At 37.7% G+C, this 15,294-nt stretch overlaps 1 protein-coding gene across 1 annotated transcript; it reads right to left on the reverse strand.

Annotated features, from left to right (window-relative positions):
• Positions 1 to 5,532: 5,532 nt before the first annotated feature.
• Positions 5,533 to 13,901, reverse strand: LOC143859193 (phosphomannomutase-like). The gene is made up of 12 exons (XM_077369885.1): positions 13,666 to 13,901; positions 13,217 to 13,300; positions 12,413 to 12,457; positions 12,215 to 12,281; positions 9,508 to 9,584; positions 7,625 to 7,660; positions 7,486 to 7,541; positions 7,298 to 7,397; positions 7,105 to 7,200; positions 6,923 to 7,012; positions 6,320 to 6,371; positions 5,533 to 5,910 (listed from the first exon to the last, which is right to left on the reverse strand). Exons 2-12 carry the CDS (start codon positions 13,283 to 13,285, stop codon positions 5,840 to 5,842), a joined length of 759 nt encoding a protein of 252 aa, XP_077226000.1. The 5' UTR covers positions 13,286 to 13,300; positions 13,666 to 13,901; the 3' UTR covers positions 5,533 to 5,839.
• Between the last annotated feature and the right edge of the window lie 1,393 nt (positions 13,902 to 15,294).

Here is a 15,294-nt window from a genome sequence, read left to right on the forward strand (position 1 = left end):
AAGAGAAGCAAGCCAAACTCCACTTAGGACTTGTAAGATCCGGGGAGGAGCCCTTTGAAGGGGGTTCTTTGGCCCGGCAGAGAAGGGGGGAATGGGAAAGCTTTTCCTTTCTTCTTTGATATGGTTTGCCAAGTTCCTCCCTCGGATGTGGAGGAGAGGAGACAATGCCCTTACCTGGGTCTTCTTTTGAGAGATTTGCCAATAAATCCTTCCCATCGAAAACCTCTTCCGAATTGGCTAAGGAAGTAAAACTGTTAGCTTGGGTAAACTCATCATTTCGAACTGAAAGAATATTTTCTTTGGGAACTTTAGACCCAATCATAGGATCAGATTTAGGAAGATCTGGATTTATGGGACTGCTACGTACACCCTCAGCAACTCTGGAAACAGGTCTCCATTCCTTCCTAGAATGGGATGGAATGGAAGCAGGGCAATCTTCCAAGCAATGACAAAAATCCCAACAATTTGTGCAAGCCTTCGGCTTCCAATCGTAAATTATGGTTTGGATAATCTCTTTGGAGGAGGTTTTGAGTGTGATGGAGGATGGGAGGAGTTGTTTAGCACTGATTTGAATGCACATTCTGGCATAATTTAGCCGAGTAGCTTTTGCTGTTTGGGTATCCATGTACAGAGGATTACCTATCAAACTAGCGATTCTACTTAGACAATGCTGGGACCAAAACTTTAGGTGAAGCCCTGGGAGCCTTACCCAAACGGGAATGTCAGGTAATTGCTTCTTTTGCAAAGAGGAATCTGGATCCCACCTTTGAAGGATCAAGGGTCTGCCTCCATAATGTTGCCCAGCTTCTTCAAGAATTCGGGTGCAATTGGCTGCAGAAGAGAATTTGAATATGATAAAACCATGATCAAGGTAGTACATTTGCAGATTTTCGGAGATCTGCCATCTTCGCAAGAGAGATTCTCGAAGGGAGATGGAGAAGGGTCTTCTGCCAATAAAATACCCATCAGACAATTCGCCCATTTAGCTTCAGATTCCAGGGTCTCATCATCATTGAAATGAAGCTTCAAATTTTCTTGTTCTTCAGCAACAGGGGTGATGAGATCTAACTTTGTAGGCACAATCCCTGGGTCATGGTTTGAGAACAATTTTTTCCATTGATTTGGGGTAGAGCTGGGTGGCTTTAGAGACAGATTCTTACTGTTTCCGGGAGCAAGAATGGAGTTCCTTGGATTCGGAACAGAGATTGGAAGATCCTTACTCTGATCGAAGTTGGAAGAAATCAAAGGATAGGTGCTGCTAGCTATGGGGTGGGAAGCATTTGGGTCTAAGCAGTTCGAAGGGTTTGGAGAAGTGTTGAAGATAGGGTCATTTAAGTCAAAATCTAAAGGCCCAACAATTGGGCGGGAACCAACCTGAGAATCAGCATTTGAAATTTTAACTTTTTCTGCATCTTCTGCAACATTTTTAGATAACTGGTCCAGCAGCACACAATGATCAGAAGCTACAGGGGGTAGGACAGGATTCCAACAGGTTTTCTATCTTTTCTGACATCTGTAAGTTCCCCAAGCTGAGAAACATTTGAAATTCGCATTGTTGGAGTTCCTACCTCCTCAAGATCAGATGCACTAGGACAGAAGTTTACAAGACTCACAGCTTCTGGTTTTGAACAAACCACTCCGGTTTTCCTCCACTCATTGCCTGGTATTCAGTTCCCTGGTTTGAGCCACTCTGATGTAGACATCTGCAACCTGATGGCCTTTGAAAAATCTGATGAAGTAAAGGCTACTCTGCATTCTGCATTTATTGCTCATGGCCTGCTGCTCTGAGTCTTTCCTCATTGTGTCTCCCCAGTTGTTTTCTTGTTATTGAATAGGGAAATGATATCTCCACCCCCTTTTCAGCATTTCCAGGCCCTTTTGTATGTCTTCTGAAAATGAAGAAAAAGAGAAGGCCAAACAAAAGGAGGTGGAATTGCAGCCATTTACAGGAAAAGACAAACAAGAGGGGATATAAATATCATATCCCTTTCGAATATTATCATCATTGTTGCTTAGTATCACCGTTGGATCTGTGGTGGAATGATGTGAAATAGGTTGGCTTTGTAGAAGAGCATCTATTTTTGTTTACGAGGATGTGTTACACTTGTGGAAACACTTAAACAGCAAACTTATCCATTTGATGTCGATATCTGATTCCTGGGGTGAATCTAGTGAGATTCCTTGTAGATAGAGGACGCATAAGCCATAAATTCCACTTGGTAAGATGGGAAAATAGTGTATAGGCCTAACTCTAAGGATGAATTTTTGGCAGGAATCAGAAGGCTTGGACTTGTTAATAGGCTTTTGCTAGGTATGTGTCTTTCTAGATTTTGCATGGAGTTAAGAGGGTTTATGGAAGCAGGTGGCAGTGAGGTTGATATTTGCCCTAGTTATGGTCTCAAGTGTGTAGCATTTGTTTAAGATTTTTATCAAGGAGAAGAAGCAGAATAAAAGGAGGGTGATGAAGGATGACCAAAAAATCACCTCCACAGGATCATCTCAGCCCTTCGAACTAGTCTAGGAGAGTGATGAAGGATGATAAGTTCGAAGGGCTGAGATGATCCTGTGGAGCTGATTTTTTGGGTACACCCTATCTATGTGAGGACCCATCAAATGAATGCTTTGGATCATCCAAACAATGTGGCCACCACTGTATTTTAAGCCTAGGATTTGGGGCAAATTTTAAGCCTAGGTGTAACGACCCGGATTTGGGGCAATTTTTTTTAAAAAAAATCCCAACATCCGAATCGCTACCCCAAAAAGGAAAACAACAACAAAAAAATTCTATTTCATTAACAGAATGCCTATTACATGATTTATCTCAACCCCAAAAGAAATCTTATGAGTGCTCTCTCCCATCCCATGTGCCGCCTAGATTTGCTCATCGACGAAGGCTCCTTCACCTTCCTCACCTACAAGGGCTGGAAAATAATCTAAGTTAATAGCAGGGCCATGTGACTGGCTGACAAAAAATGTAAATTGCATTATAATAGTGGTTCTTATGGTATTCGTGTGATAAGAAGGAAACAACAAAAATCTCAAGATAAATGATCAGGATATAGAATACTGTGAAAAATGTGAGAGTATCAACTGATAACTAAATATGATGACAACACGTAACAAGTAAAAGAGACACAAGGATAAAGATGCTACCAATAAATCATCTTTTATAAAGATATGAAAGTCCCATCTAATGCATCATATATATATACTCGGTGAACATCGTCACAAATCGTAGTCTGTGGCTATCTAAAACAATATACATATACAAACATCTCATACCTTAATATGAGGCAACAAATGTTCCCGCGTATATAGCATATGTCCTAAAAATAAAAATCCTAAGTAGGCACTTCTAACCGTAGATTTTATTAACAGTTCAATGATACATATTCTAGGATATGAGAATAGTCATATGAACCAAAACTACAATAAAAAAATCATTAATGTAACAATTATTACAAGAGTCAGTCATCACTTGCCTTATAGTTTGAGTGTAGAGTGAGACGTGAAGCCCTATGTACCAATCGGAAAGGAACTCGAAGACGAAAACCCAAAATGACGAAAAATACCAATTCTTCTTCTCTTTTCTTTTCTCTCTCTCTCCCTTGGTGTGCATACGTAGGGTTGCAAAAGCCCATATTTTGGATTTTTAATAGCTAATGAGTTTTGTGCTTAAAGTGGGTTTCCCAATTAGATTTAATGTTAAAAGTTAGTTTCCTAATCTAAGTCTTCCACAATTAGCAAGAGTCTATCTTTATTAAAACTCTCTAAGGGTGTACTTATCAAATTTAACTAAACTAAAGTTTTAAATAAAAATAAAAACTCAAAAGTTGCCTAATAAGACAAAACTTATAAATATGCCTAGCCATAATAGAAAAAAGGTCATAACTTGCTCAAATTACGTCTGAATCGCTAAATCTTTGGTCCGTTGGATAGGTATTCGAAAAACCCATCTACCGGGACCAAAATCATGTCAAACGGACAAGATTTGATGCCCCAAAAATTGGTTATACTAAAAAAAAATGAAAATACACTGTTGTGATTTTTGGTCTGGAGATCTCCGATCCAGATTTAATTAAAGTTATTAACTTTCTAGGCCTGTGTGAAGCCGAGTCTTTACACTAGGGAATAAATAAGTTATCCACTCTAGGGAGTAGGAGCTCTTTTCTCTTATTTAAAACCTTATAAATGTAAAGTTCATATAGCTATTAAATAATTTATTTATAGCTTTTAAATATAGGTAATGATTTATTAATATAAATTTCTTGGAAATTTCACTCACTTTTATTAGGGCTGCAAGTTGGGTAGATTTTTGGGAATTCGGGTTGGGCTTTTACCATAAAATTGGCTCGGCTTCGAGGGGTGCAACTTGGGCCGGGTTCATCCCGAAAAAAAGTTGGGTCGGGTTGGGTTGAGTTCGGGTTGGGGTTGAGGGCTTGGGCAACCCCACCCGAGTGAACTCGACATTTTTTATTATTTATTATTTTAGTAAGCTTAAAAACTCAGGTTATGTCGGGTTGAACTCGGGTCGCGTTGGGTTCAGGTTGGAAAAAAGGGTTCCTCGGGTGGGGTCGAGTTAAACCTCATCGGGTTGGAACTCAGGTAAGGTCGGGTTCAGGTTGAGTAAATGGTTCCTCGGGTCGTGTTCGGGTTCGCCTCAACCCGATCCAACCCAACCCGAGTAGCACCAAGCCAACCCAAATTGCCCCCCAACCTTTTTTTTTTTTAAATAAAGAAAAACAAAAACCAATGCACGGTGCTCAGGGGAATTAATTTAGCCCCGAATCGGTCGGAAAAGAGAAGGGACTATTTTATTTTAAACCCCCTGCCTGACGGGGCACCAACCCCACCTGATTTGACGTGAAAAGGGAGCAACTTTATGTCAAATCACGTTATAAGTGAGGTGTGCAGGGGGGGGGGGGGGGGTGTGTGAAAATATCATCACCCAAAATGTACTCTTAAAAGGGCGCATTTTTTGTCCGTTCCACACAAGCACATTTATCTGAAGTCAAGGCCGTTAATCATTTAAAAGCCCTACAGACTATTAGATTTTCTTGGTGGAACCTTAGATAGTTAGATGAGGCTTGATGGATCAAGGGTCCAGAATCATCCGATCAAGGTTGGATCAATGGATCTGATCACATCCAGCAAGCAAATGCGGGCCCAGCAAAATCATGGTTGTTAGGAAAGAGCCTATGGGACCCATTGATCAAATCTTGATCAGACGATCCCAAGCCTTGATCCTTAAAGCCCCAGTTCCACCATTGATTAACAAAAAAACCCATAAGATCATGGCCATAGATTAGCTGAAATGCTTCACCATTGACCACCCGATCTAACAATGATATCTAACAAGATAATCTAATTAATGATTTCCGAGGGAATTTTTCGGCAGTCATGAATTAGCCAAATCCTTCGGTGGTCACCTTAGAACATAAACATTGAATAGGCCTAAAAAATGAAGACGTTACAATCTCAAGGAATCTAATTGAAGATCTACAAGGGATTAAGACTAAAAGAGATTATGAGTGAAACAGCAGCCTAAATTTGTGATTATTTCACTAATTATGATATAAAATGATGAAAACTGAGTCGAATACAAATATGGAAGAGATTAAGATCTCCCCATCTCATTTTCCGCCTTCTGTTTTGCATACGACAATAGATCTTTAAATTATTGATGATAATTATTGTGCTTGCCTACCCATTTCTGGAAACAGATTATGTAAGCTACTAATGCTAATACTAATTAATGGCATCCTTAATCATTTATATTCTGCTAATTTAGAAAAAATTAACTATGAAATAATTGAGCACATACAATGTTTACGCACACTTAGGCACCTCCAGTTTGCTTGGCAAGAAAGAGGGTTGTAGACTGATTTGCTGTGTCCTCAGGGCTGGTCACTGTAAAAAAAAAGCATATATGAAGAGAATAAAGAGGCGAAAATGGTGTAACAGGAAAAATAACTCATTCAAGATCTTGGCATTAGATGATGATAGACTGATAATCAGATTCAATAAGGCCCTGTTCCTTTTAGATTTTGATACCAGATTGTGAGTCCAAAACCAACTATTGGACACAAAAATCACGTTTAATTTTGAGTTCAGTAATCGGTTTTGGACTCAATCCGTTGTCAAAATCTAAAACGAACAGGGAATGTTTTGGGGACATCAGCCCTCATCAGGGCTAGTTCACCAGGGCTAGTCCTAAGATGTGAAACCAAGAACTATAAAGAACCCAGTCTCCTTATTTAATTCACTTGAATCTTAAATTAAATAGTTGGAATTTCAATTATAAAAGGTAAGGATAAACCTGTATGTCCCACTGTTCGCTCCGATTCATAAATCTCATAGTCGTTCCCTCCCTGTTCAACAAAAGTTGATAAAGTTCAATAAAGTTCACACTAACTGAAACCCACAGCAATGAGGAAATTATGACACATATAAACAGAGACATGATAGATATGGACTTAATGTACATATGTATATATCTATCTATGTACGGATGTATTCACAAAAACACAGTCAGCGTCAATCTTGGGATTTTTATTTTTTTATTTTTTGGTAGTTTCAGGTTTATATTGGGAAAACATGAAAAAAGATTTAAAATCTAATATATATATATATATATATAATTTAATAACAAAAATAAGACAACATATAATATCGTGAATTCATCCTGACATTTCTGTGATATCTTCACAGTAAAAATAAAATATGAAGAAAAAATAAAATATGAAGAAATCTCAATGATATTTTAGAATTTTGGGAAAATTTTATTGTTTTATCAAAAAATTGCAAAATATAACGATATTTTAAAAAAATCTCGGAGATATTTGCAACTATGTTAAAACATTAGCAAATATATATACATACATATGCATAATTTTGTTGTTCAAAGCTTTGAGAAATTTACATTGTAAGTCTTGTCCCCAAAGAAGTGGATTTCATGGAACTCCTCAAGGTATCTCAAACAGTAAGTTTTGTCCCAACCATGAGGGAATACCTGTGACAACCATTGCACCAAAAGTAAACTTAAATGCAGATTTGACAGTTAGAGAACCAACAATGCATAAAACTGAGATGGCATTGGCTCACATCAAAACTTATCTGCCCCCCAATGGAAAATGTCAGGTTAAAGTGAGCAAATTTCTCCCGAAGCACAGAGATCATTTTTGACCTTATGTTGTGAACCTGAAAATGTTACTAGAATGTTCATTTGCTCACAAAGAACTTGATAGCATAAACACAAGAAATGACATTTTTTTTGTCTTTTGGAAGAAATGTATACCTTGTCATACTTTTCAAACTCATCTCGTTCTTCTTGACTTAAGTTTCGCCCAATTGGTGATACATTAAGCATTCCACTCCGGAATTCTATGAAGGTTCCCCTAAATAAGGAAATGATTTTTTTTTTTTTTCATTTGATGTTTATACTTTACAGGACTTAACTTGCTAAAAGAAGTTTTCTTCATTCACCTTTTTATTGGAATATCCAAGTCAGCAATATAATGAAGTGTGAAATTAATAAATTCCTGCACAGATATTTGTAGCGTGTGATTATTTTACACAGTTTTGTACATGTTTCAAAGTCTGGTTACGAGTAGGAGTGCCTCACCTTGAGTTTTTCTTCCCCGAGGAATGATTTCAAGCTCTGCAGTACAAATAGAAACATGCGGGGCTATTAAGAGGCTGATATATGAAGAAATCCATAAAAGGTAAATAGTTTGGTTTTGGAGGCCTTGGTTAAGAATTTCAAGCTTCAATTAAAAAGACAAATTTCCACGCTAATTTTTTTTTCCAAATCCAAAAATCAATATTGCATGATAGAGGAGGATTGCTCATTTTATTTTCTGTATTTGTGAGGCAAAGCTGCCCATTGGGTTGTGTTAGCCAAGTATGGCATGGAGATAAACAAATAAAATATTTGAGATAATCTGAAGGAAAACGGCACATTTCGTAAGCTTTCAGAACATGATAAACGAGTTGCACAAGTTATGTTAATCCTTTCCAGGTGTCGGGGTAACATAGTCAAATGGCAACAACTTTCTATAGTTGAGCTAAATAGAGCAACTGCACCTTAGAGAAGTCCGAAAGAAGAACAGTTAGTAGAAATCCTAGGGTTTTATTGCATATGAAGGTCTCCGATTCAAGTATGGGCGACGCCAAAAAAAATTGGGCTTCTTTAGGCATGAGCATGTTATCTTGGTAGGAAAATCCCAAGTGCAACAAGTAACAAGCAGGAGGTTGCGGGTTCAAGCCAGACCATCTATCGAAAAAAATCTCATACAGCTTGAAAAACTTTCCAAGCTGGGAGTATGTCTCAGAAGCCGACTCCCAAATCTCTTGCTGGTTGTAGAAACAAGAAACCGCTTCTGATTTTCAACTCATCTAATGTAATAGCCAAAATAAAACTGTTAATTTTTCTTCTTCCCACTTGTCATATCTCATATCCAACTGATTTTGATCAAGAATCACCATTTATGTGTCCGAGTTATAAACATCCAGGAGGATTGTGCCCACTCTAAATAGTTGCTACCAATAAATTTGATAGTGGTCGCCGTGACTAGTCTTGTGCAATAAACTATTCACAACACCATAATTCCCGGGCGCTGCACCAGAACCCACGGGAGATTTCCCAATTCTCGCACTAATAACGATTTTTTTTTATTGATGGGATTGCACAGGATAAACTAGATACCAATCACACCAGGAAAAATACAGCACAAGAGAGAAAGAAGAGAAAAAACCAGTGCACCGAAAGTTCTCTCTTGACATAACCAAGAACCCAAACTAATCCAGATCTAATGTGATATCAATCTTTCTACAAAAAACATCATCCATAAAGAAAACAGGAGAAAATCACAACATATTAAGATCCTTCCAAACCCCTAGATGTATGCACATAGGGTTAGACCTATCAATACATGTAGATCTGACCATACAACCACATGTATAGACAGATCTACACTAGAGTGGGTTTTCCCCTAGTGGGGTGTTCCAATCATCATGAGAGGCGCGGAAGAAAAAACCAATATCAGCGTTGATATTCCTGGACTATGATGGCAAGTAGAAATACTAGAGTTTTTTTTGCATATAGAGAAGGAATCAGGACAAAAGGAGAAGAAGAAATGGGGGAAAGAGGTTGTTCTAATTTTGTAGACAAAAATAGCATTCCATTACTTTCTACCACTAAAAAAACTCCCATTACTTTCTTCTTAAATTCTTTAGATGTGTTGCTTTAATTTTTTACAAGAATAACATTCCATTACTTTCTTCTTAAATGGTTTAGATTTTCTTTAAATACAGATTATTGATACTTGCTGACAAATAGGCTTGGCATAAAATCCTGAATATGGGCTCATCCCCAAATGCATCACTTCCTGTAGTTTCATCATAAAAGTTATCTAGTAAAAACAGTTCGGTGTGACATAAATCTAATATGCAGTTCTAAAATTGCTCTATGAAAATTGCAAATATTTTATTACTAGGGATTAATACCTGGGTGCCAATGAGCTTTCCATTTTTATGAGCGACAAGACCATTTTCAGAAAACACATAATCATAGTCATCAATTACTGCATAGAGAAGAACATGGTCAAATAGGTGTTAGATCTTGAAGATAAATCGCAGTAATGAATTAGTTATCAAATATTCTCAAATAAATGACGCATGAGTTTTAAAAGAATAAGCTGTAGGCAAACAAGATCAAAGATGTGCAATGTGCATTAGAGGCATTCTCATATAGCCAAGAATTGTTTTGTAACTGTCTATAGAGTTGTCGTAAAAACTAAAACATCTATGGAGCTGAGAATTCAGGAAAGTCAAGTTTATATCCATGCGGGATATGGACTAGAGACATAACAAGTAAGACTGTTATTACTTATTATAGAATTGAGAATTCAGGCATCAAATGATAAATCGATTCACAAGATGAACACCAGCCAGTTATGCTTTCCCCTGAAGGTCCTCCAAAAACACAAAGACGACTAGAAGTTTCATTTCATTTTTTATTTAGTCTTAGACAATTTACCTATAGACATGAAAATCATAAAATAAAATAGTATGGAAATTCAATTTCTTTGAAAAAAAGAATCCACCACGAGTATATAAACAAACTGCCATCTAGAAACAGTACTGATAAAGTGAGCTCAGATCAACCAAATGCTTTGTTTTCATAATCCTGTTATCCGACAGATCTGATTGTTTTAGATACATTCTTTCCAAATTAGTTCTTTCACATTTTTATTTCAGGCCAAGAAGATCCTGGAGGTGTTAGTATGATACAGAGGATGCATGTGCTTGTTGTGCCATCATAACACAATGCCATTGCTTGTTTCAACCACCATTGTTAACAACATGCTCCAATCCAAGTGGATGATTTTGTAAAATATTTTCTAACCCAAATGGATAATAATAGGCTGCACATGGTTCGGTCGGTTCGGTTTATGGAGGACTGGAGGTTTTTTGAACCGAACCGATCGCATCGGTTTGGACAAAATCCAAACTGTAACCAAACCGATGGGGGTAATAACCGAACCAAACCAAACCGATTTTGACCGGTTCGGTTTGGTTCGGTTCACGGTTTATCCGTTTTTTGACCAAGGAGCAAAAAATTTCAAAAACATATACAATCATAAGATTCACAACTTAATCACACTAAAAAAAATTTAGTCCTACTAAATAGACAGCCATTGAAAGGATCAATCCCAACTACCAATATTTGGATCTAAAAATGGATATGCATCTATAACTGAAACTGTTGATCTTCTAGACCACCATGAGACGACCCACACGATCCTGGTTCAAATACCCAACGGATCTCATTCGTAAGATAAAGGGACCTGGATCTTGAAAATTGGTTTCAAGTGACCAACAAAAAACCTGTGGACCATAATGTCCGCTCCTCACTTGATAAAGCTGAAAACACTCAAAAGACCAAATTCAAATGACTTCAATATTACAGATTGAATTTCAACAATCACAAAAACCGTGAACCGAACCGATGGGATCGGTTCAGTAATTTATATCTAGGGTTGAAACGGCAAAAATGACAAAAATGCCCATCGGTTCGGTTCGGTTCGGTTCAAATTCGGATTAAAACTCAAAAACCTTGAATGGAACCGATGGGATCGGTTCGGTAAAAGTCTGAACCGTGACCGAACCGATGCCTAGAAAAACCGAACCGAACCAAACCGAAAGGCCCGGTTCGGTTCGGTTTATCAGTTTGGCCGGTTTTTTGTGCAGCCGTAGATAACATAACTAGTGAGCAAAATAATATTTTCAAGATCAACTTGAAATCACTCAGAGATATCAAAGCAGAGGGAAACATTTATATCTAGCTTCATTTGGCTAACTTAACTCTTGCTATAATAGAAAAAGGGCATTGCAAAAGTGTAACAAACAAGCAATCAAGATTGGGTAGCTATACTGAACGAGTAGCTTGATATCATACTTAAAAAAGAAATAGTTAGGAATAACCAGGCGAAAGACATAAGAAGACCGAAAAGCCCAAAAAAACATGGATAACCACCCAGTCCCACAAGGGAAACATTTGGTCTGCTCTCTTACTATTAGCGAAATATCCAAGAATGAGGGCTGAACTACTTTACATGGAAGAGAGGTACTACAAACCTTCATGTCAAGAAAGTTCTCTTGCTTTCTGTCTACTTCTTCCTCTGTAACAAGATATCCAAACACTTCATCCATGAAAATTTTCACATAGGTGCTCTCATAAGATAATTTCAATGCATCAATAGCTTGTTTGCCCTATACGTGATAAGTAACTTACTCCCATATCACAACTATTGATACTCAAGAATGGCACTATTGGGAAAAAAAGGAATTTCTACTGAATGCAAAGACAACAAAGTCGATAACGGGTAGAAACTGGCACATTTTACATTGAAACTAAAGCTCTAGATTCTAGGACCAAGTATTATATCAATAGATGCTAGGTTCAGATTTTATATCACAAATTTCAGCATGCATCAAGGCAAATAAAAAAAAACTCCAGATTTTCTGGGTTCCTTCTCATTTACGCCCCATTTAATAAGAATGGCCTAAAGCTTAGTTTTGAGTGGTAGGAACTAGGAAGTGCAATTAGAATAAAAAAATTGAAAATCTACTACTTTATGACCCCGAGTGTCAACAAATAGCACAAAAAGTAGAAGATCCAGACACTACAGTCAAGTTAGTTAGAGCAAACCTGTCTTCCCAAGCTGCTCCGTTATCTTTACAAGATCAGATCCTCCAACAACACCAACTGTAACAACCTGTTATCAGACAATTCAGTAAGCATAATAGGATGTATTTTGCAACCTTATCTTTCCTACAGAGTGCCAAAATGTGAAAAGAGATTTTTATATTTGCCAAGCTAGAATGGAAGATAGTAGCAATCAAGTACCTCTCGAAGGTTCCGTAAGAACTCTAACATCTTTGGAGTCACTACCTGGTGATTAAGTAGAAATTGAGTAAAAGAGCACTATCAAATTAGACCACATAAAGGGTGCATCTTCAGAAACTTGATACACCAACAAACCATCATATTCAATTTTAAAGTACATGAAGGTAATCTGACTATATGGTTGATGGAAATGGGAAAATACCATAAGTTCATAGAGAAAAACCAATATGTAATGGAGCTTTTGATGGAAATTTCTACAAATATATTTTGTGCAACATGTGATGATTAATGATCTGGTAACAGAAAGAGAACACAGTCTCCATACAATGGATTGCGGCAGAGTTCAGTAATTTTCGGGGACAAAGTTCATCAGAGGGTCGAAATTTAAAACCTTTTTTTTTCATTTTAAAAAAAAGCAGGAATTTAAGGAAAATCCCAAAAAATCAGGAATTTTAACATTATTTAATATTCTCCTGAAATTTCGGCCGAAGTTTTAGGACTAGATAAAATATTAACTTATTGGTTTCGTCTGATTTCATCCGAAATTTCAGTTTCGGTGAGGACCGAAACGCATTCGGTAACCAAAATTTAAAATCATGCATCAGAGTAATCAATTTGACTCCAAACTTGGTTCTAAGTATGATCAGCAAACTCAAGACATTTTGTATAGAACTGGTGACTTCTAAACTGATTTAATTGAGTCAATCATGAAAGTTTGAAATATCAATTTCCAAGTATAGTAACATTATTTTATCATTGTAAAAAATGTAAAATAGATAACATAGAAAAGAGAAAAAATTGTACCTTTCTTGGAGCTGTAAGGGTCCCATCAACATCAAACAGAGCAATCAGACCTGCTTTCCTTCCTGCCATCTTTGGAAATAGTTTCTGTCACAATTATGCACAAAATTATAAAGGGTTTGTGGCAAATTGAGAGTTCTATTGCTCTGTTACATATCATTTACAATTTTAATACATCAATATACAATTGAGAGTTCTATTGCTCTGTTAAATTCTGACTAATTTGGGGCAAATTGTATTGGAAATTGCAACATGAAACAGATCTAAAATGCTGAACCCTACAGGTAATTGAAAAAGGAGAAATTGAGTCAATTTCTAAGAAAAAAAACAGAAAAATCAACGAAAATCAAGCTATACAAGAAAAAGAACTGCATCGAGAGCTAATTACAGCTAAATATCTACATTAAAAAGTAGATAAGTTTGCAGAAATGATAAAAAAAAGGTAAATTTACCTCAAAGAATAGATATTTCTAGAACAAATCCCTCAAGAAACTTGTTTTTTTTTTTTTTTCTGAAGCCGAACTAATAAAATTCAAAGTCCTCTCGTGAAATTCCTTCAGGAAAGAACCCTAGTTTTCCCTAAAAGTGAGCAAGTTTAACGCTTTTTGACGTCAAATCACGTTATAAGGGGGCGCATACGTAATACAGGGGGTGAAAATATCATCGCCCAAAAACATTATTAAGAGAAATTCGATCTTTCCTATAGATCAAGAATGACCGAGATTTTATATGGTGTAAGCCTTTATAGTCCTTTATAGTCCTGTATTTTTCAGATAGTACTGTACGGACCACATCTTAGGATGATCTAAACCGTCCAAATAAATTGAACACAGCGGAACTAGGATGATCCTAGCCCTCCGATCTATAGAGATTTCCATAAATAATAATATGCAATTCCTTTATAGATCAGAGGGCTAGGATCATCTTATGGAAATGATTTTTTGGGCACAAGCTATATACGTTATGGCCCATCACATTGGCAGTTTAGATCATCCTATAGTGTGGGGAAAAAAATAGAAAAAAAAATAAAAAAATTTGGGTGACCCGTGGGTCCACCGGGCCCATACAGGTGGGGTCTGGATTCACAAAATAGTGACATGTAAGATTCCGGGTCATTTGACCTGACCCGTGTCAACCAGGCCGGTACGGGTTGGGTAAAGCCCGGCCCGGCCCAGCCCGGCTTACCCGTTTGCGAGGTCTACTCATAAGTCATAAGTCACGTTGTGGATTTCAAAAAACCTCTTATTAGGGAGTTGCTACTACCCAACTCGCAAAAACACGGGTCGGGTCGGGTCAACCCGCGGGCACCCGCGAAAAAGACAGGGGGGTCATCACAACCGTTCATACTGTGGGTCCTACCATAAAAAGGTCAAAGTCCCACAAATTGCTCCAATCAAACAATCTCAATCCTTCAATAAAATCCAATCTTCTATTGTGTGTGGGCCCCAAATGGATTACGTAGAGATACTGAAAAAGGCACGCACTATTGGTTGATCACTTGATCCTAACCCTCTATAGATCGGAGGGTTGGGATCAACCTATTGAAATGATTTTTGGGGCACAACCTATTTAGGCTGTGGGCCATCTAATGGACGGTTGGGATCATCTCACGGTGCCGGCCATACCCTACTTTTAAGTTTTAACATTTTCCTAAATTAAAAAATCGTTTGAATTTAACCACTGTTTGAATTTGTGGGTGACCCGCGGGCCGCGCGGGTCACGTAAATTCTGACCCGCAAAAATGCGGGTAATTTCCTGACCCGACCCGTGTGACCCGCAGCCGCATCACCCGCGGGTTGACCCGGCCCGGCCCACCCGTTTGCCAGGTCAGGTTGCTAGCATCCATAGCACAAGGAATTTGGCAGATGGGCTGTTGCAATTGACAGCAGCCTCCTCAGATTAATTGGAAGATGGCTACTGCCCTTTTGTTGTTATCTGTGTCGAACTCAAAAACAGACATCTTTCCAAAGGAGAAACTCTTCTTATTTTGCCCCCACCTTTTTTACCCAAAGTATGTAATCCTACACATAAAAGGAGAAATTATATGGCGGACGGCGTGCACAAAAATGCAGTGGGACCCA

Source organism: Tasmannia lanceolata, unplaced genomic scaffold (genome assembly GCF_043159265.1).
Source record: "Tasmannia lanceolata isolate RefF3 unplaced genomic scaffold, GAP_Taslan_0.1 ptg000029l, whole genome shotgun sequence".
Classification (NCBI taxonomy): Eukaryota; Viridiplantae; Streptophyta; class Magnoliopsida; order Canellales; family Winteraceae; genus Tasmannia; species Tasmannia lanceolata.